General features: G+C 40.0%; 1 protein-coding gene across 2 annotated transcripts in view; it reads left to right on the top strand.

The window, feature by feature from the left end:
- The first annotated feature begins 6912 nt into the window (after nt 1-6912).
- Nucleotides 6913-27907, top strand: part of CCDC68 (coiled-coil domain containing 68) — a 38786-nt gene continuing 17791 nt past the window's right edge. Inside the window, exons 1-7 of one of the 2 annotated variants that reach the window (XM_045527334.1) lie at nt 6913-6954; nt 16729-16853; nt 18004-18090; nt 20703-20843; nt 21823-21948; nt 23576-23704; nt 27794-27876. In XM_045527334.1, the coding sequence (XP_045383290.1) occupies nt 16737-16853; nt 18004-18090; nt 20703-20843; nt 21823-21948; nt 23576-23704; nt 27794-27876 (683 nt within the window). In that variant the 5' untranslated portion in view covers nt 6913-6954; nt 16729-16736. Of the gene's footprint in view, nt 6955-7212; nt 7373-16724; nt 16854-18003; nt 18091-20702; nt 20844-21822; nt 21949-23575; nt 23705-27793; nt 27877-27907 lie in introns of those variants that run through there. The other variant, XM_045527333.1, reaches the window with a different exon arrangement.

Here is a 27907-nt window from a genome sequence, read left to right as displayed (position 1 = left end):
GTGATTTGGAATCATGTCTGAGGTCCTGAGGCACGGGTTAAATTTAACTTAGATCATTAACTAGATGAACGTTAGGCTAGGATTTCAGCATAAACAATCTGACAGGGTGATTGGCAGCCTCTCATTATAGAGGCGTAGTGATTAATTAACACAGAGCTTAATTAATTTTGTAAGGAAAGGAACAGTATTTCTTTGCAGTGAAAAATCAATGTTTGAATACTTGGAGCCCTTCTCTGAGCTAATTTCTCTCCGATATTTAGCTCACTTTAAATTCTCGGTTCTTAGTAAATGTTACATGCTTCCAACTATTAAGGTAATTGGGAATATTTATAATATTCTGCCTCGAGTTATTTTTGGAAGAATGTGAAGTGTAAATGAACACATCCTTTTATTCTCGTTTCAGTTCTGAAAGCATATTTATATGATTGTACAAGTCAGGATGTTAAACTGTATTATTGAAAGCAAAGATGCATATGGACACTGTGGAAAAATATCTACCCCTCTGCTTTTAGTACAAATTATATCAATATTGTACTCAAGGCTTATTTAAATCAGTTTGCTATTGCCAAAGCCCAGAGAATGATTTCCTTAAATATTGGAGTGAATCTTAGGGACTCTGTGGAAAGGAGTTCGTTGTCTTGACATACGGCTTAGCAGTAATCTCTGTTCTGCAGCAATCCAAGAACAGGAGATTTTCTGTAGCCTGGAAAAGTAATTTGCTGAGAGGATCCAAAGAGATCCTAGAGGCTGGAAATGGGCGGGGCTGGGATGCTTCCTCTGCCTGGGAAAGAAAGGTGATTCCTTCCAAAGAGCCCAAGATGAAGACAAAGTCATTTGGATGTCTGTCACTTGGACCATCTGAGATCGGAGCTCAGAACATCAAATGAAGGTGCCCTGATTCCTGGAGGAAGAACGTGGGGAACATGGCACAGACCAGCTGCTCAGCACACAGACCCAGGCAGAGAGGGGACAATGAGGGCCTGGGCCTCAGCACAGCAGACCCCCTAGGACTTCTCTGGAGAGATGGGGTAACATCTCACTACAAGACCAGAAGTCCAGAGAGCACTGAGGGGGTACTGCATCTTCTTTTTCCTTCTAGTGAACCAAGAGCTACAGCAAAGCTTGAGGGGCCCTGGAAGAGCAGAGAGAAGAAAATAGGTAAAAAATAGTGTCAGGCTGTAAAGGCCAGGAAGGACCCTGGGAAGCAATGATCAGAAACAGATTCCAGAACTCCGTGAGCATCTCGCCACACCTTAAAACGCAGGACATTCTACTTTTACCTCTGTTAGAACTATATTTTATCTTGGCCTTCAGAACAATTCTCTCCAAAGTAATAGTTATTTGGTTAAGCTAAGTTTTTAAGTAAGTATCACTCCTTTCAAGTCTCTTTAAGGTTGTAGAGAGGGGAGCAGTGTGTCCTAACTCAGAGGGGTGTCAGCGAGTCTGAAGCTCAGAGAGAATCAGTGATGCAGGACAGGAGGGGGAGGGGAGACCCAGGGAGAATTTCAGGGGCAGCTGTGGGCGCTTGAGGCCCTGGTGCCTGCTTCTGCTTCTGAAGCCACCTGGAATGCTGCTCCCCCGGCATCTGTGACGGCTTGACGCCATACGTGCAAATTGTGTGCACACAAAAGTGACACTTATTCACTAGTAAGTATAACTGTGACCTTGGGTCACTATCTGCATTTAGGAACAGGATAGGGATTAGATGGGGATTAGCTTTCTTGCTAGATTTTAAGCTGAATCACCTGTTTGAACTGTCCTAAATAGCTTCCTTTTTTAGTTTTATAAATTATTATTTCACAGTTTATCATCATGAAAGTATACATGTATAAGCTTTAGTTATGTACTAGTCATATTAATCAATTAGTTAATTAGTTAATTATATTCGATTAATTAATTAATATTAATTAATTAGTTAATTGGTTTTCTGGTTGAATCCTGCTATTTTAATGGCCTCATGAAATTTAAAAGAACTACATGACTTCAGAGCTACATAAATACTTTTTCTTCAGATTTACTGGCTGTTTTTCTCAGTCTTTGCTACATCTCCCTCTAAATATTGTCCATCTACGCTCATTCCCTAGAGTATTTTATCCATTCTATATTTTTCTTATACGTTTAATGATTTCTCTATATATTTATATCCAGTTTTGAACTCTAGAGTCAGGCATTCAATTATGTAATTGTTACTGCTTTCCAATTGGATATCTAATAGGCATTTTAGACATAAAAGTTTCAAAACAATACACTCATCTTTCCTCTAAAACCTGCTCCTCTGTTATTCCAATCTCACAAATTAATTCATTCAACAAATATTATTAAGCATATCTTATATGCCAGATATTGCTTACGATTTATCAGTGAACACAAAGGGAGGGAGGATAGAATATAAACAAACACCTAAGGAAATTACCCTAGTGTGTTAGAGGGTGGTAAGTGCTTTGTAAAAATCAAAAAGAAAATCAGATCAGGGGTGCAGTGGAAAGAGGCCTGCAGTATTAAGTAGGGTGGTCAGGGGACTCAGCAGCGAGAAGGTGGCATTTGAGCAAAAACTTAAAATTGGGGAGTTGAGCATGCAGGTACCTGAAGAGTATTCCAAGCAGAGCAAACAACCAACGCAAAGAGTACAAGGCAGGAGCTTGCCAGGGGCCGGTGTCAGGGAGGAGGCAAGATCAGAGAGTGGGTAGGGACTAGGTCTTTGTGGATCATTCAAGAACTTTGACTTTCATTGGAGAGAAATGGGGAACCCTTGTGCCGTGATCTGATTGTATTTATGTTCCTGGGCATGAGTGGAAGCAGAAGCACTAGTTGGGAGGCTCTTGCTAATTGGATGAAGTATTTAGAATGAACATCTCAACTCTCATGCCTTCTTCCACCTTTCTCTATGAGTTCTTCATTTGTGGGGAAGGGCTCCAAGGGCAGAGGGAAGTGTTGTTGTTGTTGTTGTTTTTGAATTACTCCAGCTAAGGTGGAGTGAACCAAGCTCACGAACAGAAAGAAAGCCTGCAGAAATCAGAACTTACTAACTCTAAAGGAATGTACCTAATTGGGTGCTTTGAAGGGGCATTTCTGAAATGACGTCTAGTTTTGTTAAGGGAGCAGAGCAGTAATAGTGTTTAATAATGATGTCCAGGGCTGACATTTAGCAGATTCTCATGGGCTCATCCCTGCTAGTTGTCTATTATGGCTGGCAGCTTTTCTGATTGGTTGGTGTCACAGCTCGAACAATAGGTACATATTCTGAATATCACTCTTGGTGATGTCATGGTTTCTGTATCCATTATGTGAAAGGAGTCTTAGAAAAAAATTCACGTGTGTAGACAGACTTGTGTATACAAGTAGATACTCATATATTGTTCACAGGTATTTGCTAAGTGTTTTGCTAATGAACTCGTAGCAACAACCAGAGTTTCAGTTCCTACGATGATTTTTTTCCCTTCCCCTCTTAGTAGAGATAGACAAGAAAACGCTATTTCCTGGATCTCTTGTCTGTTACCCAGGTTTCCTTGCACCTCCCTGCTTTACCTCCCATTAGTGCCCTGTGGTCCAGCTGGGTTGATCTACTTGGTAGCTTCCCAGTCTGCCTGAACATTTACCTGCTGCTGTGCTTTTGGCTGTGTTTGACCTTGAAAGGCTCCCATGCTTTCTCAGAATAACATAGTAATTAAACTCAAAGCCCACCTCCAATCCTACCTCCTCTTATGGCCTTCCCTAAGATACCAACTAAAGTCAACACTCTGTTAGTCTTCTAGCACTTATTAGGTCTACTACTACTTAGTGATGATTTGTTGTTTGTGAATATTTTAGCTTATTATGTAATCGTATTGATAGCTATTTTCATGTGCATATGTGCAACCTACTCATTTAAAGTGCAAACTCATTGAAATTTACAATTGTTAAAAATGGACCCTAACACTTAGAACTCCAATGGGCATAAAGGAAATGGATTGCTGTCCCAAGCTTGCAGGAGACATTTGGATGCACTGAACTTTCCCTAGCAATTGGAATGCAAGCTCAGAGCTCAGTCTGCGGGAATCCAGGGGCCCATAGAATTAAGTTTTGTTAAGATCAATGCTGTAACTTTCACATTTGCATTCTCTTTTTCTTCCAGAAAGTCCCAGAAAGCCAAGGAAGGGTGTAGCTATAGAGGAGAGAGAATAACTTGGAAAACTGTTCAATACCAGGATCTCCTCGGGGTGGCATTATGGGAGTGTTGGGGGAAGGTGAGAGGACGGGAGGGAAGGGCAGGCAGAGGCATCACCACAGAGGAGATGGGAGCAAGCCTCCTTTATAATTTTGCAAAACCTTCTTGATATTGTACCTTCAAAAATGAAATATTTAACAACACAGCCTAATTATTGCAGATGTGATCAGGGTGAGGATTTTGAGATGGGGAGATTACCCTGGATTATCCCAGCTGGGCTCAATGTAATCACGAGTCCTTATAAGTGAAAGAGGGACAGTCAGAGATACGCTGCTGGTTTTGAAGATGGATAAAGGGGCCTTGTGCTCCTAATTAGAACAGGAGTACATTTGCAGAACTATGAAATACAGTCACCATTTCATACTGATTAGAATTATTACTGTCAATTAAAGTCTCCCCCCCCCCCCCCCCCCCCCCGCAAAAGGATACAAACTCTCACCTTTACCTCTGATCTTGTCAGTGTCTTCTGGGATGTTGTCTAGTTCTGGCTGCTATAACAAAATACCACAGATTGGTACTAAACTGGCTTAAACAACAACCACTTATTTTTCATACTTCCAGAGAGTGGGTAGTCCAAGATCAAGGTGCCCACAGATGGGGGGTCTGATGAGGACCCTCTTCCTGGTTTGCAGATGGCTGCTCTCTCACTGTGTCGTCACATGACAGAGAGATCTCCTGCCTCTTCTTATAAAGGCCCTAAAACCTATTCATGACCTAATTATGTCCCAACAACACTGTCACGATTACGATGGGGACTAGGGCTTCAACATATGAATTGGGGTGGGGGAACACAAACATTTAGCCCATAGCAGATATGGTGGGACTTAAGTATGAAATGTTTTCCTTTAACTCTTATGATTTTTAGTAACTTAGCCAAAAATAATTGAAAGATAGAAAATCAGTTAGCTCTGTGGTATTGGAGTACTCCCTGGGCCATCCCTCCTGTGTTCACCTGACACAACCTGGGCTAATGGAAAAGTAGATTTCGCCCTCCAAGAAGGGTTAAGTCAGGAAAGAGGTGGAAGGGTCTCAGAAAGCAGAGCAGCATCAATACTGAGCAAGAGCCAAGCTCAGAAAGAGGAAATGTGTTTTTTATGGAACCAACTTGCAAACGCAAATATGAGCAAACCCAAGCAATGTCACAAATGCTCCTCAACAGCTGGATATCGTCAATGTTTAAACTAGTAATAAACATCCAGGGTATCTCTGGAACATGATTTGTTTGTAAATATTCATACATCTATTTAATAGAACCACAGGGATTAGTTAACAACAAAAAAATTACCTAAGAACCATCAACTTTCACTCCTCCAAGTGGGTCGCAATCCACAAGTTAATCTGTTAGGGGAAAAAAAGACATAACATTTCCCTCCAACTGTGATGGGAATCAGTAATTGTGGGGTTCCCAGGAAGATTCTGAAAATCCCCTGGATACTGAAGGATTTGGGCTGCAGTTTTCCAAATCTGTTAAATGTGAGACGGATGGAGGAAATAATTTTTTTTTAACCTGCCATCCTAAAAGTTCATGAACTTTCAAAGGGACACAGGAACCAACCTGAAAGAGGTCCCAGTGGTCAAAGCTAGAACAATTTAAACAACTAACTAAATAATATACTATTGAATTATAGTCCAAAGTACAAAATAAATATACATGAGTCCATACTGATATAAATAAATGATTGAATAGATAAATAAATGGCAGAGTCGGAACAAATCTTCCTTGCAGATTAATTCCAAATAATCATATGAAGATGCTCCCACCTCTAGGGGTGAAGTTTAATTGACTGACTGCCATTCAACAAAGAGAATATGGAAAGAGAAAAATAGTAACTTTGCAGAAGAGAAACCTGGCAGATGCTACTTCAACTAAGGGAACGAGGTCAGCATCCATCATATTGCTGCCAAGTACTCCCTGGGAGGGTGTTACGAGAAGGACACTTCACTGCTGCCAAACCCATAACCTTCCTCCACCCAAACCCATAACCACCGTCGAATCATGAGAATATTGGACAAAACCAAGTGAGGGGCATCCACCAAACTTTACCTCATCACAACACTTCACTAAAATTCCCTAAAGCTGTCAAAGTTAAGAAAAGACAAAAAAATTGTCACATACCAGAAAGAGACCAGGGAGATATGACAGGGCGGTGTGGTGTCCCTGCTGGGATCCTGGAACAGAAAGCAGTAGTGAAAAACTGGTGCCATCTGCATAAAGCCCGGAGTGTAGTTAATAGTAACAGATCAATGGAAATGTCTTAGTTTTGAAAAATGTGCCACGACTGTGTCAGGTGTGGGCCTTAGGGGACACCTGCTGAAAGGGCTATAGAGAACTCTCTGTACTATCTGTAGAACTTTTTTGTAAGTCTAAAATTATTCCAAAATAAAAGTGTTATTAAAAACATCCAAAACAAAAGTTTATGAACTTAGGGTGCCGACAGAAACTTCTTGAAAAGCAGCAGCATGAAACCCCGGTATGGCAGCGCTCCACTGAGAGCCCGCCGGGCCCCTGCTCGGAGCCTGTGCCTTGGGCGGGCGCGTCCCGGCCCAGCACGAGCCGGGTCCCCGCCCTGAAGTCTCCGCAGAGCCGGACTCTGGCCGGGGCGCGCCCCACGGGGCGGAGCCAGACCTGCGGGCGGCGGCGACAGCGGCGGCGACAGCGGCACCGCCCCGGGAGCCTGCCGTCGCCCCGAGGCCGGAGCGCCCCGGGAAGGAGCAGCGCCCGGACCCGCGCGGGCTCAGCGCTCCCCCAGGTAGGCGAGCCTGGGGACCCGCGGGCCCAGTGCCCCCGGCGCGCGCCGGGTCACCCTCGCCAGCTGGGTGGGTGTCCACGTGCCCTTGGAGCGGGTTTCCCCAGTGGTGCTCACGGCAGCAAGGACATTTCCTGCGTAAGGGTCTTTGATGGAAAGGAGACTCCTCCCCATAAACCTCTGTTCTGGGCTCGGATTCCCTGGGTGAGAAGTTTCTTTTTCCCTGGGAAGAGAAAGTGTTGCTTTTTTATTTAGGTGGTTGTTATGCGATCCCATTACCAGGGGTCCCCGCGATTTCCACTTGCTGATTTCAGGGGCCATGGAGTAAAGCCTTCCGGACGACGCTGTCACCTGTTGATTCCAGCGTGGCGGCTTGACAGGGCGCTGCGCACCCAATTTTTATAAACAAAGATGCATGAAGGTGGTTTTCTCACCCTCCATTCATTCGCCGGCTCCTGTAGCTGCAGGTGTAGCAAAAGGAGAACAGCCCATTGCTGACAGTTCTACTATTTCTGTTGAGTGGCCATCCTGGGATTTTAGGGCTGAAGTCATAGAGCCCTCCCCAGGCAGCCTTCAGGGAGCAATACTACCTCATTAAATGAAGAGGACAGGACAGTGCAAGTGTAGTTTTTTAGATTGGATGGTGACATAGCTGCAAATTTTCAGCCTTTTTCGAAAGGAAAAGAAAAAAAATTGACTATAGGGATCAGAACAAGCAACAAGCCCTGAACATGACTGAAGCTGTGTCTGTTCCCCATTATATCATAGTTGATTTACTTTAGGAATCAAACTTCTTTTATTCTTGGTGTATATAGACTAGATGAAGGGTCAAAATACAAAATGAATTATTCTGCATGTGCAATAAGGAAAAGCTAATCTGTCCTTTTGATTTTGCCTAATGCTATTAAATATTCAGCTCTACAGAAGTCTGGTTTTCCAGAAACTTGAGCTGGGCAGGAGTGTCAGGTACCCTGGCAGACACAATTGGTTCCTTTGTTCAGCTGCTGCTGGGCTGTCCCCTCCCCCTCCCCCCTGCACGCAGGGTTTGAGAGTGAAGGCCCCTGACAGGCGTTTGTGCCTAAGGCAGGAAAGAGTCCCTGTGTGGCTCCTCAACTGTTTGCAGAAAAAACGAAAACAGGTTATACTTCCTAGGATTGAGCCAAAAGTCATAAGATGATTCTTACCCTTTGTTATTTCCAAAATAAATTGATCTCCTATTCCAACTAGAAAGAAAATTTTGAAATAAACGCAGATGCTATTCTGTGAATTAAAAATAGGCATGTTATTTGTTAGCTTATTTATTTAAAATGTGCTCTACGGTGGACATGAGTTGTAATTGGAATTTCGGCCACAGCTAAAAAGTATAAAGTATAAGCTAGATTTATCCAAAGCTGAAAAATGAGGTGTGTATTTGTGTGGAATAATAAGTAACAAAGGAAAGAATTGAAGATATGAAGGACTGTGAAAGTCTTTTAAGGTAGTAGTTTCAAATCTTTTGAACTGAGATATTTACATCAAAATTATATGGCCCTTTATTGATTGAAAACATTTCATAATGGCAAAATTTTACTATGAATTTAATAACACGTTTAAATGAATTTCACTTTACTAAGCACAAAAACAGTCATTTACATAGGCGTGTACAAATGTGTGTGTGTGTGTGTGTGTGTATACATTCAGTTTTAGAAAATATTTGGTGCGTCTGTAAATTTGTGGGCTTAATCATGCATTTATTTATTGAACCAATATTTATTGAGTGCCTGCTGCACAGGACACTGTGTTCTGTGTTGGAGACACAAGGTGTTACAGCCCTGTGTAGATAAGACACATTCCTGTCCTCTTGGAATTTATACAACATTGGAGTCCTCCAGGGCACCCAAGACCATAGATTAGGAACCACATCAGTGACCCCTCCATCAATTTTCTCTTTTGTTTAGGTTGGGGAAGAATTTAGGGTCATGTGTTCTGGGTTTAATATTATAAAATGTTAAACCTAAAATAGCTAAGTATCAATTTCATGCAAATTAAATTCCAACTAAGCTTGTAGCATGGATGCCAATAATCTAGGGGAAAAATATCAATGAATGAAAAACTTAACATTGAGAAGATCTAGCCATCAATTTTTTTCATCGTACTGAGCGTCAGGTTTTATTGACTATTCTTGTAGCATCAACAGTTCTACCTACCTATCTACGTATCAGCAGTCCAGTTGCCTGCTTTTTAACAATCCTAATTCCATTGCTATTTTTTACCATTTAGACTTTTTTCAGGTCAATAATTTGAGTGAAGGAAAATGAATCCAGTTAATTGTGGCTTCCAGTTAGTTCGGAAGGTTCTTAGATTTTGAAATCTTAATTGTACTTTGGTTTTTCTAGGATACTTCTGGATTACTACTTTTTAAATACAAATATACAAATTCACCCTTTTTTTAGTGTGGAGTACTGTAAGTTCTGGCAAACAGTTAAAGTCATGGAACCACCATCACCATCAAGATATAGAACATCCTCCCCCCAAAGTCCCCTTTGTCCCTTTTGTAGTCAACCTCTCTCCCAACTCCCAGTACCAAGTAACTACTGATCTGTTTCTGGTCTCTATAGTTCTGACTTTTCTAAAATGCCAAATAGATGGAATCAGAGAGTATATAGCCAGTTGAACTTGGCTGTTTTCAGTCAGCATGATACATTCCAGATGCATCTATGTTGTTGTGTGTATCATTCATTCCTTTCTACTGCCAAGTAGCGCTCACCTGTTGGGGAATATTTGAATTGTTTCCAGTGTTCGACAATTACAAACATTTGTGTGCAGGTTTTTATGGTACATAAATTTTCATTTCACTTGGATAAATACCAAGGAAGTGGGATTTCTGGGCTGTACGGTATGTGCTTAACCATGCAGGAAACTGCCAAACTGTTGTCGAAAGTGGCTGCACATTTTGCATTGCATTTGCAACAGACAGGAGTTCCAGCTGTTCCACATCCTCACCAGCACTTGGTGTTGTTTTTTTGTTTTTTTACCCTCTTCTGGAAGATAAAAAATTTACTTTAAAATGAAGTAAATTATGTTGAAGGTAAAATACTCTAGGATGAGTTTAGAAGGCTATAGATATTTTTGTAAATTCCTGAGCTGTTTACTCACAAAATATATTATAGAGCCACTGATGAAATTTTCTAAAAGGGCACCAGGTAAATGTTACAAGTGACTGCGATGTATGTCATTGACATTGGTTTCTTTTCATATTTTCTTCACAGGCAAGTAATAACTGGCTTTTGGGCCAATTTGTTAATGGAGAAATTCAAAGCAGAAGGAATAATTAATTGGCTGATAAGGTGAAGGTGGCATAGTGAGGGACAACTGAGCTTAGGCATTGACACTTTCAAATGATGTCCTGAAAGCCAATGTCCACCATAAGTTGTGAATATAAATGTAATTATTTAATATTCATTTAATGCACATTGTGTCAGATACACCGTTAAGCACTTTTCACCCATTATCTTGTTTAATCCTCATGTAACTCTGAGAAACCTAACATTCTCATCTGAATTTTTCAGTTGAGGAAGCTGAGTCCTGGGGGTTTCAATAATTTTCCAAGGCCTCCCAGCTGATAAGGAAGTGGAGCAGAGTCCTGTAGGCAGCACAACTGAGTCCAGATCCCTTGCTTTTAAGCCATGAAGCCATACTGCCTCTGCTCATGGAATAACTCTACTGAGATAACAGCATCTGCTCACGCTCCTGAAGGAAACACCTGGGATCTCGCATCAGGAGACCCTTGGCTGTTACTTAGTGACTTTGGAAAATCTTGATTCCTAAACTATTTTGGGCCTAAGAAATGAGGCTTAGAAATTCATTCAACGAATGAATGAGGCAAAGTAGTAGGCTGGAAAGAGGTAGCAGCCTCAGGGAAGGAGCTAGTGAACTCATGGGTTGAGATCCCATGACCACTATTAACTAGCTGTCTTTGCTCAATCTTGTTGAGCCTTGTTCCTTCATTTGTAAAATGGGAATAATGATACCAACGTCTCAGGGCATAGGAGAGAAGTGTTACAGACAGCATGCCCTTCCTGATATGATGGTCACTCAACAGACCCTGGTCCTTCCTTCTCACTCTTCTCCAGGTGGGAAGGAATTCATGAGATTTGCAGCTCTTTGCAGGTTAGTTGCTGAAAATTGGCTGAAACCTTCAGCTGCTTTTCAAAGTTTCAAATTATGCCAGTGAACTATAAGGATAGACTATTTCATTACAAAGACATCTGAATTTGGGGCTAATTTATCTGGATTCAGGTGATGAGGTCAACTTATACATCCTTCTCTGCGTCTAATTGTGATTTATATATATGCTGATGATAGTAATTATACCACAGTGTCATAATAATTAATTTTGATAATATATGGAAATTTTTTTGTTAAATGGCATAGTGCTTTGTCAACAGTATATATTTATGCATTGTGTTTGCACCAATATTTCAATCCTTTTGTTTCCCAAAATAAATAGCTTTTATCTCATATCTAAGAGTTTCCTATAGTCCTGGTTATAATAGAAATATATATGCATATACAAATGAGCACATAGTTGAATAATAAAGATCTTAGATTATTACTTTAAAATAGAACGTGAGCATAGTGTTAACATGCATGTCTTTGGTATACTGTGCATCATTTTCAGGTAAACTGCATAGTCACCTGAGATTTAGCCAGCTGACACTGGATGTCACCATTGTGCTGTGTAATGTAGCTGCAGAACAGGTGTGCTAGTTTATATTCAGGACACGGTTAGACTCTTCAAGGGCTTGGAGAGATGTTAGCTTTTCCCCCCATATAACCTAATTATCCTTGTGGCATTTTTGTTGTAACTTACTTTTTCAGTTTCTAATATCTAAGCTGTATATAATGGTGACCAAAATTGAAGAAACAATATTGTTAGCTTAGAACCGAGAAACTAAAAATGGAAAACTCAGAAACTCTACTAAAACCAAGCAGGGCTCTTGGTTGCAAACTAGAGTAATTGACTTTGACCAATTTAGCAGAAAAAGAATTTACTGGGAGGATGTAGGGCAGCTACTAGACTTGATGGGAATATTGGAAAACTAAGTTTGGAACCCGGGAGGATCCCATGCGTTAGTACCGTAGCAAGCTCGGGCTGTAGGAAGACTAGGCTAGGGTCCTTCTGGCATGGCCACTGGCCACTAGGTACCCACCACTGACATTCCTACCACTGGACACAACGCACCACTCTGTGCCAGACTCCTTTCCTTCCCTGGATAATAACTGGGTTTTCACCGCCTCCAGCTCCAACAAGCCAGATGCCCAGTTCCCGAGTTGCATTTCCGGGGTTAGCACTCGCTGGCTGTGTCTAAGGGATGTCTCTGTGCTCCAGCTTGGGGAGAGAGGACAAACAAAGCAAGGGACCTTTCCTTCAAGACCTCACACAGATGGCACTTCTGTGTATCTATTAATAGGAGAAAGATTCAAACACTAGATAGCCAAACCATGCTGGACATCGACAACGGTGCTTTTCAATCTGCACCCTGCAGCAGTGAGCTGAGAACACCTCTGTGCACTCAACCAGGGTGACCTGGAGTCAGTTGCTTACGCCTTGCAGAACCCGACAGCTTCGCAGATTGTCTGCTTCAGCCTTCGGGGAGCCATGCCAGCCAGGGCTAGACCTGTTGTAATGTGGCTAAGGAGACAACTCTTTAGTTAGGCAAATGGGAAGTCTCAACACGTTCCAATCTGCTTAAAAAAAAGAGAAAAGAATAGAAAAGAAAAGAAAAGAAAAGAGAATGGCAGGCTGCCCCGCATACCACGCTGCTCTTAGAACACTGCTCCGGGCAAATGCCAGCCTCTGCCCTTGCTTTCCCCTTTGCCTGAGCCCTCTTCCCCCCAAGTAGCCACACAGTTTGCACCTCTTTTTCTTCAAGTCTTTGGCTCAAACGCTGCCTCCTCAGATCAGCTTCCCCAGCCACTCATGCAGAACAGACCCCCTTGCCCTGATCTGCTCTTCTGCACGCGGCTCACCACCTCCCATTACATTCCCTGTATATTTATTTATTTGTTCAATGTCTGTCTTGTCCTCTGTATTGAAAGTCCTGTGAAAGCAGAGTCTGGCTCACCCCTGGCGCCATGGCTCCTAACACAGTGATGTTCAATAAATATTTACTATGTGAATCAGTGAATCAAGGGTAAGGAAAGGAAACACCTTTGTTATAGTCTCTGGAATAGGAACAGTGTCTGTATTCGTTTCCTAGGGCTGCTGTAACAACATACCACATGTGGAGGGGCTTGAACGTAGAAGTTGATTGTCTTACAGTTTTGGAGGCTCGAAATTGAGATCAAGGTGTCTGCAGGGTTGGTTGCGTCCGAGGGCTGCGAGAGAGAATCTGTTTCATGCTTCTCCCCCAGCTTCTGGTGGGTTGCTGGCAATCTTTGGTGTCCCTTGGCATGTAGAAGCATCACTAGATCTCTGCCTTTGTCTTCACATGGCCTTCTCCCTGTATGCTCACCTCGCTCCCAATTTCGCCTTTTTATAAGGATTATCAGTCATATTGGCTTCCACCCTACTGCAGCATGACGTCATCTTTACTTAACTGTTACACTTGCAACAATCTTATTTCCAAATAAGGTCCCATTCTGCGACACCGGGGGTTAGGACTTCAACATATGAATTTGGAGGGGAGACACAATGCAACCCATAACAGATCCTATATGTGTTTATTTTGTAATACTTCAACTGTTCTCATGTCATGAAAGAGCATTATCTTGGGTGCCCAGTGATGTGTTGGTTTATCACAAGGATTACAATTCACAGTGATGTGTGTGCACTGCTTTGTAGATGGTAAACTATTCATTAGATGTTGGCATTATTGGTTGGGGAAGTTGATGAATTATTGATGCATTAGCAATAAAGGATCAGTAGCACAGATTTACTAAGTCTTAAAATTCCCACAAACAAATTTTCCAGATCAGTCTGCAGATTATTTATTTAACATATTACCTGGTTCTTTCCTGCAAGAAACAAAACCACCCTAACTGCTTGTGAGCCTTAATTGTGGATCGTGGTTTCATATTTCATTTACTCATTTGACAAACAGGCACAAATCATTTATTATATGCTATCTGTACTGTTATAACTGTTTGATAAATATCAACTCACAAATAACCCCACGTTGATTACTATTGTTAATAATTATTATTATTCACATTTTGATATTAAGGAAATTGAGGCACAGAGAGGTTAAGAAACTTGCCCAAGGTCACACAGCTACTGAGTGGCAGAATGAGGCCATGAAACCAGGCAGTCTGCATCTAAACTTTTTAGCTGTAGAGCCCTCTTTCTTCACAGAAAGGCTCATGGAAAAATTCAGTGTGTGCGCAGAACAAAGCAGAGCTGCTTTGGTTGAAGTTGAGGTGACAGAGCTTTGTCTGTGCGACACCTCGCCCCTCCCTGGGAGCCCTATTTGAAAAGCCTTAATCGAGGAAATAACTCCTCTTGGCACGATGCCACTTGTAAGCTGTCTTCAATCCATTCTAGCATAAAACAAATCAAAGTCTCTCCTTCCTTTAATTAACTGATTGTGTTTTATTTTGAAAATTTTATCTGCTTAATCTACTTCTGGCTGAAATAAAATGCTAACATGGATTTTCCTCAGGATGGCAATGCCATATGGCAATTTGGACTTCTGGCTTTCTTTCCACTTGGGTTTCTTCATACCAATCAAGGACTGCGGGCATGAAAGTTTTCTGAACCGAAGAGAGAAGTGGAATTTAATTTCATATGGGTAGACTTGGATGTAAAGCTTTGCAGCCAGCCAGATGCGGACAACCTGCTCTGTTATCGTCTGCTTGTCTTCTGTGGTTATTAATGATATAAAGTAACAGGAGCAACACTGTGGGCAGGGACTGTCCATGGAGAGCCTTCTGCAACCAGGCATTTAAAAACAACTCATTTTCATATGTCTAGGTGTTTTCACCCCTATTTTACAGATATCTAAGTTAAGGCTAAGATTTTATGTAACTCGTTGAAGATGGCCCAACCAGTGAGTGGAAAAGGTGGGATGTTTTCAGAAATATCAGTGATTAAGAAGCAGAATTCCTTGATTTTAAGAATAAAAGGCACATATGAGAGTATATTTTAGGACATACGATGTGAAGATCAATGTGATATTCAAATTAGGAAAGACTTTTGGAGATTGCAGTGGGGTGCATTCTAAAGAGTGATTCATTCCTGTGATAAAATGCTTCTTAGCATTTGTTCATGCACACAATGCATAACATACTAAAAAGAAAAGACGAAAGTAAATCAAGCAAGAAAGACTGTAGACGGAGAGGGATTGAACTAGAGGAGAAAATCCAACCCAGGCCAGATTGGTTGTTTTCTCTCTAGTTTCCCACTGGTCCTGCTGCCATTCCCTGCCATGCCCTAACTCAGGGATCAGGGCTCTGGAAAGGGCCAGATAGGAAATATCTTAGGCTTTGCTTGCCACATTCTTTCTCTGTCACATCCACTCCACTGTGCTGTTGGAGTGCCAAAGCAGCATAGACGCCATGTAAATGAATGGCCGTGATTATGTTACAGTAAAACTTCATTTATGGGCCACTAACTTTGAACTTCATGTAACTTTCATATGTCATGAACTGTTATTCTTTGATTTTTTTCAACCATTTTTTATGGATATTAAATTTGAAATTCATGTAATTGTCATGTGTCATGAAATGTCATTCTTCTTCTAATTTTTTTTAACTATTCAAAAATATAAGAACCATTCTTAGCTCATAGGCTGTACAAACAGGCAGAAAGCATGATTTGGTTCCCAGGCTGTGGTTTGCTGACCTCTACCCTGACCTGCCCACCCTCCTCTGACATTCAAGCATGTTGCATATTGTCTGGATGGATGTTTCTTTTACTGTGAGCATTTCAATGTTTTGCACCAAGACCTTAATCCTGGAAGAGACTTCAGAGGACCCTGAAGACCCAGTAAGATACATACTCCCAGTCACATTTTACAAAAGCACACTTGGAGAGTTGCTGCTGCCAAATGAACTTCAGCTGAAACAAATAAAGCCATAGCTGCTGTTTAGGAGGATTTATAATAAAATGGAAAATTCTTGGCATGCTCAGTCAATTTCATTGAAGATTAAAGGATAAATGCAGGACTTTGTGGTATCCCTAGAAGCTATCTTATTTCAAAGTGATGCCAGCAAATATGAAAATTCTTTGTGTCTTTTAGCAGCATAGGTCCTTGCTAGATATTAAATATTTTATTGTTGTTGTTTCTCTCTAAGGAAGTCAGCCATAATGGGAGGGAAACATGCCTGAACTTGGTTTCAAAAAGACCAAGGTTTGAGCATTAGCATTAGCATTAGTTAGTTCTTCAGTAAATAGCCTTATGGAGTATGTATAAAGATACATACACAACACACAATTTTCTTATAATTGTATTATGTTAGTTCCACAGAAATTTGTTAAGTATTTACAGTGTGCTAGGATATAAAGATAAATAAAATCTGGCCCCTATTCTTGGGGTTTTATAGTCTAAGATGATGCAGAATAAAAAGAGAAATTTTACATTTTTCTTTCTTCGATTATTTAATTTTTAAATTATTAATTAATCCAGATAGTGTTGCTTTTATATTAAAATTTTTATTTATGAATATACACAGATACCAATGGCTTATAATTTTTCTACTATAGTTGATTACAGTGATAAAATTTCATCCAGTTTATAAACCATATAATCAAAATGGTGTGTTTTGCTTAGCTGATTGATGTTTTCCTAAAGCCAGAATTCACAATGACAACAGTGACAGTGACCACAGAAATTCCCCCACGGGGTAAGACAGAAGATAATTCTGCCTTGTATGATTCTGCATCCGCTCACATTATTGAAGAAACTGAATATGTGAAAAAGGTACGTGAGTCCTGGAAATTATTAGCATGAGATGATTTTTTAAAGATAAATTCTGGGGGTATGGATTGGTGGGCTCTGTTTCCCTCTCCATAGAACATATAAAAAGGAACAAACTTAATTTGGCCAAGGACAGTGCTGGTAGCTGAAATGTAAACACCTATGTCGTGATTTCTCTGGAGGATATGAAACTGTTCCTACACCAGGAGTAAAATGATTTTCTTCACTCAGTAAAATTGAATAATAGGCCAGGAGGGTTCTGAACACCTATCAGCATTTAATTTGTCCCACACTGTTCACCACTGGATTTCCTACTGTTTTATAATGTTTCCCAGTTGTTTCGTGAGTGTCGATGGCGTTCCCAAGTAGATGTTTATGTTTCCTGCTGGGTTTGTGCGTCTCCCTGCCTTGTTCCTTTTCACAGTTCAGGGTAGCGATTGCCAGAGACTACATGTTGGCATGTTACTTCATTAAACACGTGAGGTCGTATGAGAATCCAAGGTGATAACGGCCGACAAAAGTATGAATATATACTCTTATTGTTTCTTAGAATGGATAGATAAATTCCGGCAAAGTTCATAACATGTTTGGATCAATTAATTAAATCATCTTTGAGTGTCTTGCAATTCCAGAGGCTATCAAGCCATGGGGCTTATATTTCATGCATAAATTTGTATGATCTCTTAGTAATTATTCTGTAGTAATTGCTTAATAGTAATTATTTTGTAGTAATTACTAGATAGTAATTATTTCGTAGTAATTACTAGATAGTAATTATTTTGTAGTGACTACTAGATAGTAATTGTTTTATAGTAATTACTAAACAGTAAATTAGTACTAAATTACTAGATAGACAAAATAGAACTAAATGGTATTAAGTATTAATTACTAAATAATAACTATTTTGTAGGATAATATTCACTTAGGTTATTATATTTTATGTTTGTCTGAGAAAGTTATAAAGACAAAATGCTTATCTTTGGCAATCTAGACAATATAAGCCTAAGTGCTAGTTAGGTTGATGGAAGTTATTAAAATCTGAAATCAATATATATGTACTTTATAGAAATATCAGGTACCCTATAGCTGACATTGAGAAAAAAGCATTTGGCATTAAATGCCTTTGAAAAAAATAATTTTTTTTCTCTTCTAGATTCGAACTACTCTGGAAAAGATCCGAAATCAAATGTTTAAAGATGAAGTAGGACGTAACAGTATAAATCACAAACTAGATGTAAAGGTAATAAATTTATCAAAATTTACTACTTTGATTCCTTCAGAAAATTAGCATAAAGCTATAGAGATTTTATCTAAGTAACTTTTTTGGTTAATTATTACATTCTTTGAAGCTTTGAATGATGAATGGTAAAATATTTCATATGTATCTAGAGACGTTAGTGGCCATATATGTGAAATGTTTAACCACAAATGTCATTAGTAGGATCAATCAGAATGACCAGACCTTACTTTAATATATTAAATGAGGCCAACTTATCTAAAGTATATAGGATGATGTAAGCCCAACCAAGATACATGACGGTAATATTTCCAATGACAGACAAAGATATGAGCTTTTAGGCTCACCTGGACACTCATTCGAAGCTTTCAGACCTGAGCTGAGTGAGGATCTTGTCAGATAGTCAATAAACTTAAATGCAATCCCTTCCCCAAGACCAGCCTTATATACTTACAGTCGAGCAATCTGCACTTAGCCTCATCTGGGTTATTCCAGCTTAAACCACACCTGAGCAACTGCACCTCATTAGTGTTGTCCACTGTACACGGTGGCCACAGAGTACACCAGAACACAGGTATGAAACGTAAACATCACCCTCATCCTCAGCCTCCTAAGCTAACACAGTTTGCTTCAGTTACTTTCTTAAATTAAGGGCTTTGAAACTAGAAAAAAAATGTCATGTTTGGAAATGATGAGGAAGGTCAAAAATTAAGTTTTGACTATGCTGAGTTGTCTGTTAGACCTCCACGTGGAGGTTTCTAGTAAGCGCCTGGACGTATGATTCTGGAGTTGAGGGCCGAGATCTGGGCTGGAAGGTCCAGGCTACTGGATAGAGATTTGGGGCATAGGGATTGTTTTTAAAGTTCTGAAACTGGAAGAGATTCCCAAGCAAGTGAGTATAGATAGACATGAGAGAAGATCTAAGGACTGAGTCCTGAGGTTTCCTAGATGTTGGGAGAAAGAAGAGCCATCCCAGGAAGCTGAGAAGAGAAGCTAGTGGATTAGGACAAAAAGCAGGAGGAAACGGAGCCACTGAAGGTGAGTGAGGAAAGGCTTTCAGAAAGTGGAGAGGGACCACACTGCCACATGCTGTCCAGAATTGAGGCCTGACCATTGGCTATAATAATGTGGAGGTTATTGGTGGCCTTGGCAGGAGTAGCTCCCTAGGAATGGAGATGACATCGTGTCGCCATGTGTCCACCTCCACCACCTCAAACCACAGAAGGTCAGCAGATGAGCCGAGCATCCAAATATCTGTAAAGATTTCGCTGTAATGATCTAGGGCCTTGCTGCTCTCAAGTCTGGTCTATGGTCTCAGCAGCTCCTCAGCCCCAGGAGTTTGTTAGAAATACAGCCTCCGGGGCTCCTGATTCAGAACCCGCATTTTTAACCAAGTCAGTCGCATGCACATTATGGTTTGAAAAACATTGATTTGTGAACTTTGTAGCTACCTACCACTGCTGATAATCTGCCTTCTACAAGACAGTCTTTCTGTCAAATGTTCTTTTACAAATTAAAAAAGAAAATAATTCCTACTCTGCATGTGGAGAGTGAGAGTATGCACCCAGGTCTGGACTATAAAAAACAAAGCCATGGCAGAGTTATGATGAGGGAGGATATTATCTGTGTGCACTACTTTCTTTGTGTTTTTTATTTCTATAAATGTAGTCAGAAAGAACATAGGCTTTGTGGTTACACAAATTTGAATATTAATTCTGGTTCTGGCAGTTATTCTAGGTTTAAACTTGGGTATATTAAACTCTCATCTTCAATTTTCTCATCTGAAAGAAGGGCATAGTACCTTCTAGTGTTTTGAGTATTCAGACAAAGGAGTGTATATGCTACATCTAAAAGATGTCCTGGCACATAATAGGTGCTTAACAAATAGAAGTTGTTATTATAATTGTAGGGTCTGTGTGTAATTGGGTAATAATTTCTCTGTCTGCCTTGAAATATGTTGAAAGAGCAGAAAGAGCAAATGGGGGACAATCGATACTTTCTGTATCTGTAAAATTGATGGGCTAAGTTAGATGTTTCTAATTTCTTTTCCACCTCCGCGTGTCCATGATTCCAATTGAGATTGATGCTCCAAGTGTATTTTCAGTGAGCTGAAATTTACAGTGTTATAAAGGCAGTAACACTCAGTTCTGATATTTCTGTTTGGGACTTTAATTTGAGGTGATTACAATGAAGCATCATTGAACATTAAATATTATGTATTGTAACTATTAGATCTGATTATATTAATATTAGTCTGTAATGCGATGTAACTAAAATATATTTATGTCTACAACTTAAATTTTAAAAAAATCTGGCCTGTGGATATTATATATCTCCTAAGAAGCACTTAACAGTATATTTGAAACTGTAGGAAATATGAAAGGCATAAAAGATGTAGTTTTACCTCTTTTACTATAAGAATCTGTTAAAATTTGAGCAAATATAGAGGCTAGCTGCCTCACCTAGAATTCTCCATTAATATTTCAAAAGATTTCTTTTATTTGTGCTAACCTGAATCCTCTTTAATGTATGTAATACTGAGTGATAATTATTGTTGTCGAAGTCCATAGAGGAAGAGAATAGTCAGGTCTGAGATTTTCATGCTTCCATTTCAGCGCTATGGAAACATTCAGAACGGCTCTGATCCTGAAATGGATCCTTCTTGTTGCAGTTTGGATCTGCTTATGAAAGAGATGAAAGGAAAAGACCTACAGCTCTTAGAAATGAACAAAGAGAATGAAGTATTGAAAATCAAGGTATGACTATTAGGAGAAATTTCAGATTTTGTATTTTGAGCCTTTGAGCTAACAGGATAGATTGTTAGCATTCATGTGTCTGTAAAAGTGGAGAGACATCCACACCACTGATGGGTCCACATGTGTGCTCACAAATACAGAAAAGCATTTTTGTATTTCACAAATTGAATCTCACTGTTTTATTTTGGAGACTACTTTTGTTATTCAAAAAACTTACAAAAATTCAATGGTTATAAAATTTCAATCATGCAAGATGCATTAAGTTCTAGAGATCTGTTGTATGACATTGCCCCTATAATTAACTCACAAATTTGTTGAGAGTAAATCTCATATTAAGTGTTTTTACCACAATAAATTTTAAAGTGTTTACATATTTGAGAAATAGTATCACCTTCATAGTCAAATGTCTCATTATTTGTTTAATTACTTTCTTGTTGAATGCTTTAGATTTTCTTTTTTGGGGTTTATTTTGCATGCAGTCCTACAATGAATCTCTTGGTAGGTAAATCTCTGCAGCTATCCTTGATTATCTTTAGATTAAATCCTTAAAAGATTCATGACCTTTTAGCTTCATTGCTCTTAATACTGTAACCTTGTCCCTATTTCAGGAGCATGCACCTTTTAGTACTGTTGTGGCCAGTAAGGATAAAAGCCTTGCAAATAAGTGCTTAAACTGATAGGGTACCTAGGAATTCTTTGAAGGGCGAGGTCTATAGCTGCAGGGCATTGCTGCCTGCCAGCTCTGGTCTGGCTTGGCCAGGGCAAATCTGGCCCTGTTGACAGTCCCTCTAAGTAGGGGGTCTCTCATTTTACATTTTCCTCTTACCAGATAAAAGTGTCTTTTCTCCTATCCATTGCTTAGGAGGGTAACCGGATGGTACAGTTCAGCCTCTGTGTTTTCCATTGCCCGTCAAACTGTTCTGTCTTTAACCCTTTTTGCTGTAAATGTCAAAACATGCATAGTGACCTTCTGTTCTAGCTGGAAGCTTCCAGAGAAGCAGGAGCAGCGGCTCTGAGAAACGTGGCCCAGAGATTATTTGAAAACTACCAAACACAATCTGAAGAAGTGAGAAAAAAGCATGAAGACAGTAAACACTTACTCCAGGTACCAAACTCATAGCTTGTCTATTGGAGAACTAGCCCCCACTAACCCCTACTTGGAGCTGGAGCCGTTCAAGTCCCTTTTTTTGGAGGAGTTAGATATGAAACAAGCAATGGTCAAGTGACTTTTATGTGCTGAGTGCCCCCTTCCTGTACTCCTGTCCCCCACACTTAGCCGGACACCCAGAGGTTGCAGAGCTGCTGTGTTGTTGCCACTCTTGCCCAGAGCCCCTGTGAGCACACGTGGAGGGAGGCAGGGTGGCCCTGCCTGGGAATCAGGGCTGGCCCTGCTGAGCCTGGCCGCTGACTCCTCTTCCGGTTTTGCCCTTGACTCACTGGATGACCCACACTGAGTCATTCTACCTCTCTGCACTTGGGTTACCTTGTCTCTGATAAAAGAGTTGGATTAAACAAATGGTTTCAAAATTGTTTTGGTACTGGAATATATTCTCCAGATTAAAAAAGTAATAAAAACAAAACAAACAAAAACATGTATCTATGTGTGAATATACATATTAAAATACAAAAATACGTATTTTATATATCTTTAAAACATATATAAGTTAAAAAAACATATACACATACATACATGTTTTTTGTTTGTTTTAAAATCTGAAGTATGTATACTAGGACAGATAAAACTCTGTCTGAAAAATCTATTATAGAACTGGAGAAGAAAAAAAAGAATGTGTGTGTGTGTGTGTGTTTGCTGAAATTCAAAATGTAAAATAGCTAATGGGGAAGTTGATTTATGCCAAGGTGGGGCACCTGGGTCTCTGCCAGCTCAGGCCTCAGGCAAGTTCCCAAGGGATTTCCCACCGTGACACCGTCTCACGCTTCAGGTGGTGGAGATGGTCGAAAACTCGCCTGCAGGCAGGTGGAGATGAGAAACAAAAGTGAGAGAAGCGAAGGGGCAGGGTGGATGGAGGGGTGCACTGTGGAGCGGTGAGGCCTTCGGGGGGCAGGATGCACGTGTCCCCGTAATGGGGGCTGCAGCCCCAGCCTGGAGTGGCCTGGCAGGAAGGTCCACCTGGTGTTTTCAGGGGAAGTCAGACACTTTTACTTTTCACTGTGAAATCTCCGAGTTCTGTTGAATATACACACAGCAATTAGGCAGCCTGTTGACACTCCCAGTGTGACCTATGGGACTGGAGACTTCTCTTCTCTGGGGTCTTTCAGCACGACTCTGCTCCATGCCTCTGAAGTAACCCCATGACACACTGCACAGAATTATTTTGCTTTTCTGATGCTTTCTGATTGAAAAGAAAACATTTCTGAGTTGAACATAAAAGATTTTTTTTTTTTTGTTTTGGATAATTTTTGTTGTGGAAGAGTCAAAACTTTTGCTTTTCTTAAATTCATCTCTCTCTTTCTTACACCAGTTCAGGAAGTATGTTTTATGGTAACAAATGTAAACATTCTAGGAAGAATATTTACAAGTTATTAATTCTCTACTGATTTAGTGTTGTAGTCTATCAGGTTTATTTTGAAGGAAACTCCAAAATCAAAAGAGTAATTCTAAACAAGTGTTAATTCTTAATTTTTGTGATGATTAGAAAACCATGGAGGGACATACTATACGCATAGGTTTAATCAAAACAAGAGTTTGACGACTGTTTTTCTGATCAAAGGTTAACAAGCTCGAAGAAGAACAGAAATTAAAACAACGGGTTGAAAACCTGAATCAAGTCACTGAAAAACTTGAAGAAAAGCACAGTCAAATCACAGAATTGCAGAACCTTGTACAGAGAATGGAAAAAGTAAGCCGTTAGAGGAATTTCTTTCTGACAGAGTTAGGATGAGAAAGAAAGAAAATAACACAAAAATAAATAGGACATTACATTATGTAAGATAATGTTAAGTGGAAGTACTCTTTACAATACCTGGTCTTAGGACATAATCAATAATATTAGTTTCTTCCTTAAACATTTCATAGGAGCTGTAATGCAGTTATTGCTTTACCTCTCAGCAAATACTGTGGTCATATCATCTGTCACTTTTATTTATTTATTTATTTATTTTGAGACAGGTTCTTGCTCTGTCACCCAGGCTGGAGTGTAGTGGCATGATCTTAGTTCACTGTAACCTCAAACTCCTGGCCTCAAGTGATTCTCCCACTCCAGCCTCCTGAGTAGCTGGGACTAGATGGATGTGCTATGATGCTTGGCTAATTTTTAAATTTTTTGTAGAGACGAGGTCTCACTATGTTGCCCAGGCTGGTCTTGAACTCCTGGGCTTAAGCAATCCTCCTGCCCTCAGCCTCCCAAAGTGCTGAATTCTCTTTCTAGTAAATGTCTTTCTTAGAAAGGGGAACCAGGTAAGGCTGTAAATGAAAATAATGGAAAGGATCACAAAATCCACCTCCTAGGAGTAATAATATTAATATAATGGATCACCAAAGCATTTTTATGTATTAGAGTCAAGGCAGATCCCTTTTTGTCCATTTTGGGTTTGTAAAAATCTGTGACTCCCCTAGCAGAGACACAGCTCCCATTAAGAAAAATCATTCTATGGAAATTGAAACTTTCAAGAGATACATTTAGGGAAAAGTAATAATACAACAAAAATTATAAAAAGTATAATGTGGTGTTCCTTTAAGTAGCTAACACTCCAAACACACACAAAAGGTAAACACATAAATTTAATGCACACCTTAGCATTTATAGTTCAGACCATCAAGGACTATTACTTTTTAACAGGAAAGCAAAGGAAATTGTCACCTCTGAAACTGAATATGGAATAGGTAAAAATGTACTATTTGGCTTCTAGTGAATATTGCCCAATAAATGTTTACATCTATTGCATTAATTCCCTGATTTGCCTCTGCTCTTCTCAGCTTTAATTTGTTTTATGAGTTTGCCTAGGTTTACACCATTTTGTAAATGTCACTTCAAAAGTATCACATTTCAATATTCAGGTTTCTTACCAAAGGAACTTTGATTAGTTTGAAAATACTTCCCAAGAATTTAAAGTTTTATAACACTGTGAACTTGGTTGAATTTGTAATCTTAATGAAGGCCCTGAGGCTATCACAAAAATTAAATAAGCCCAAACTTAACTGCATCTAATACTGATAATATTTAGCTGCATCTACGCTGTGGGTCACTTAGTGTTAGACATCAGCAGAATCACTGGGCTAGAATGTCCTTAAGCAGTTGGGTTATCCAGGCATGACAGTTTGTAATTACATTGGAAAAACTGTAATATTTGGTTGAGTACTTGATAGTGTTGGAATGCTTTATCCTGTAATAAATGGTTTAACAAACTGATAGCACAAAGAATGTTTGCGTTTAGGAAAGACAGACAAGTCTGGATAACAAATAGGGCTGTTGAACCAAACAATTTGATTAACTAGCTTGAAATTTGAGTTTACACTTGCAGTCACCCTGTCTCAAGCCCAGTAACACTGAGTCAGGTTTAGTGGCCACATGTCAGGGCCTGAAAATTACCAAAAGAAGAATAGAAGATAATTTGCTAGTAACACTGGGAAATCTGTACTAGATGTGTGTTCATTTTGGAGTTACGGGATGTTACGTACCCAAATGCTTAGTCAATAAATATTTGATCACCTACCATGTGCCACACAGAGCTAGGGGCTGGATATGTATATGTGAATGAACCAGATACAGGCTCTTTTTGTGGAGATTACAATGTAGTATGTTAGGATTGTGTGGGGCTCAAAGAACTTCCCAGATCTCCTTTTGTTCATTCTCCTAGGGGCACTTTCAGGAGGCTGAAGTCTCCGTTGGAGTTAGGGGAATGTACTTCAGAATAAAGTTCAGTGGCTCAGATGCTGGCAGGGCATTTTTGAGAAGTGATGGCCTATCTCCTGCCTAGATAATTGTTTTGTTTTGTTTTTATCTTTCACATTGAGCCCATTCTTCTGCAGAACTGTCTAGATTTTGACCCACGACTGTGGGCTGTCTCTAGGAGCTCTGGGACAGAGTAAGTGGACAGGATGCCCATGGCTCAGCAAAGCCATGCAGCAACCTTCTAGAATACTCTAGTTTAGTGACTTCCTAGAGTGGAGCCTATTGGAACCTCTGGAAGGTGGAGGTGAGTGGGGATGGAGGAGAAGGGCAATGTGCAGGAGTTTTATTGTTTTAAAAAAATATGGTTTAAAGATATTTTATATTTATGAAACAAACAAGCAAATAAATAAGACTATAAGAAGCAAAACTTCGCAGCAACATCTTGTTGGTTTAAGGAGATAGAAGATGGACTGTGGGGGAAGGGTGTCTCGGGAGGGGAGTGCATGTCAGAATGAGGGGAGGAGGGTACTGAGCCTTTTACATTAATAGGAAAAAGACATGCACTCAAAAAAGAAGTGAAAATTAGAAATGAACATCCTCACAAAGGTTGATAAATATTGCCCTGGTAGTAGGTGCCCCCTGGAGAAGGATTTATTTGCTGTTCACTTGAACAATCCGCTGCTCCAGTAAATGGCCATTACTGGTATGAGGTCTGGTAATGAACACATTACTTAAAACCTTCACCATCTGTCCCACTTTAATCAGGAATGCAGTGAGAATGAATTCCATAAACACAGTGATAAGCCAGCAGAAAACGCCCAATAAGAGCATTTTAATATGGCATATGTTCCTTTTGCTAGCAGCGCAATTCTGTTACTTCATATTTGTTTTCTAGTGTCATTGATTTAGCTCTATTAGAATTTTGGAGCTCAAAGGCACTTTTGAGATCACCTAGCTCCCCCTCATCATTTTATAAATGAAGACAGTACGAACCAGAAACTATGCCACAATCCTCCAGTTTCTAGTTCACAACTTTTTCCACCGTGCCCCTATCCTCTCTGATGCCAGATCAAAATGATATCCTTGGTTCCTAAATCATTTATCATTGACTGCCCCACTAAAAAAATGTTTTTTCCTTGGGGCCATGGTGTGTTATACAAAAAAAGAATAAAAACTTTGAAAACAACATGATCCTTTCTAATTTAATGAAAAAATTTGTTAGTTTTTATTTTTTTCTGTGTGTGAGTTATATGCCACTTGAAAAATAGTTCATGAGGCTCCCAAGGTGAAAAGACATGAGTTACACGTGCTTCATGAGGCCCCGGGTTCAAAACTAGTGTGACTTAAATACAACTCACAGAGCAGTTAATGTGTTAAATTGATGTCCATTCCACTTTCAGCATATTTCCATCAAATATAAAGCGTACACGATCATCCCAGCTTGATTGTTCATGGACTTGTTTGTTTGTTTGTTTGTTTGTTTATTTAATGGAAAGAGTTTGGTTTAATAATTAAGGTGTTTTTTCAGATAGTCTTTCTCAGTGCCATAGTTTCTCCTGTATCCTAATTAGGAAGCAATTTTACCTTGTGTGTGGCTTTGATCCTTCACCAAAAATACATTTACTGCTTTTCTACTTTCTGACGGATGCCATGTGAGCAAGTAGAGGTGTCACGTGTCCTTAGATACCAACAAATCAGTCTAATGTTGGGGAAGCAGGTGTAATGGCAGGAGCGCCAATGCCTAGCGAAGGCTGAGCAGAAGGCTGAGCAGGCTGTTTGGGATAGGATGGGGAGACGCTGGTAGGAAAGGTTGAGCTGCCCAGGCCACATCTCAGCAGTGGGCTGGAAGAGGAGCAAAAGGCCTCCATGCAGGTGAGGGAGTGAAGACAGCTACTCTTGACCTATCATTGAGCTATTGCTAAAGCACACAGGAGACTGCCTCATCAGGCTCCCTTGGGGGTGGGCTGTAACAGCTCCTATGAAATTAACTCTTTAGCCAAGGCCATATTTCTAGTATTGCAGGAAAAATTCCTTACCAAACACACACATACGTAGTCTCATGCAAATAAGCAAAATTTGTATCTTATTTTCTCCTAGGAAAAGAAAACACTACTAGAAAGAAAACAGTCTTTGGAAAACAAGCTGCTGCAACTCAAATCCAACCCTACGTGTACTAAAAGGTTTGCAAATCTACCTCCTAAATAAAAGCAG

The sequence above is a fragment of the Lemur catta genome, chromosome 16 (genome assembly GCF_020740605.2).
Source record: "Lemur catta isolate mLemCat1 chromosome 16, mLemCat1.pri, whole genome shotgun sequence".
Classification (NCBI taxonomy): domain Eukaryota; kingdom Metazoa; phylum Chordata; class Mammalia; order Primates; family Lemuridae; genus Lemur; species Lemur catta.
Note: the sequence above shows the minus strand (reverse complement) of the source record. Positions and strands in the feature narration are given on the sequence as shown.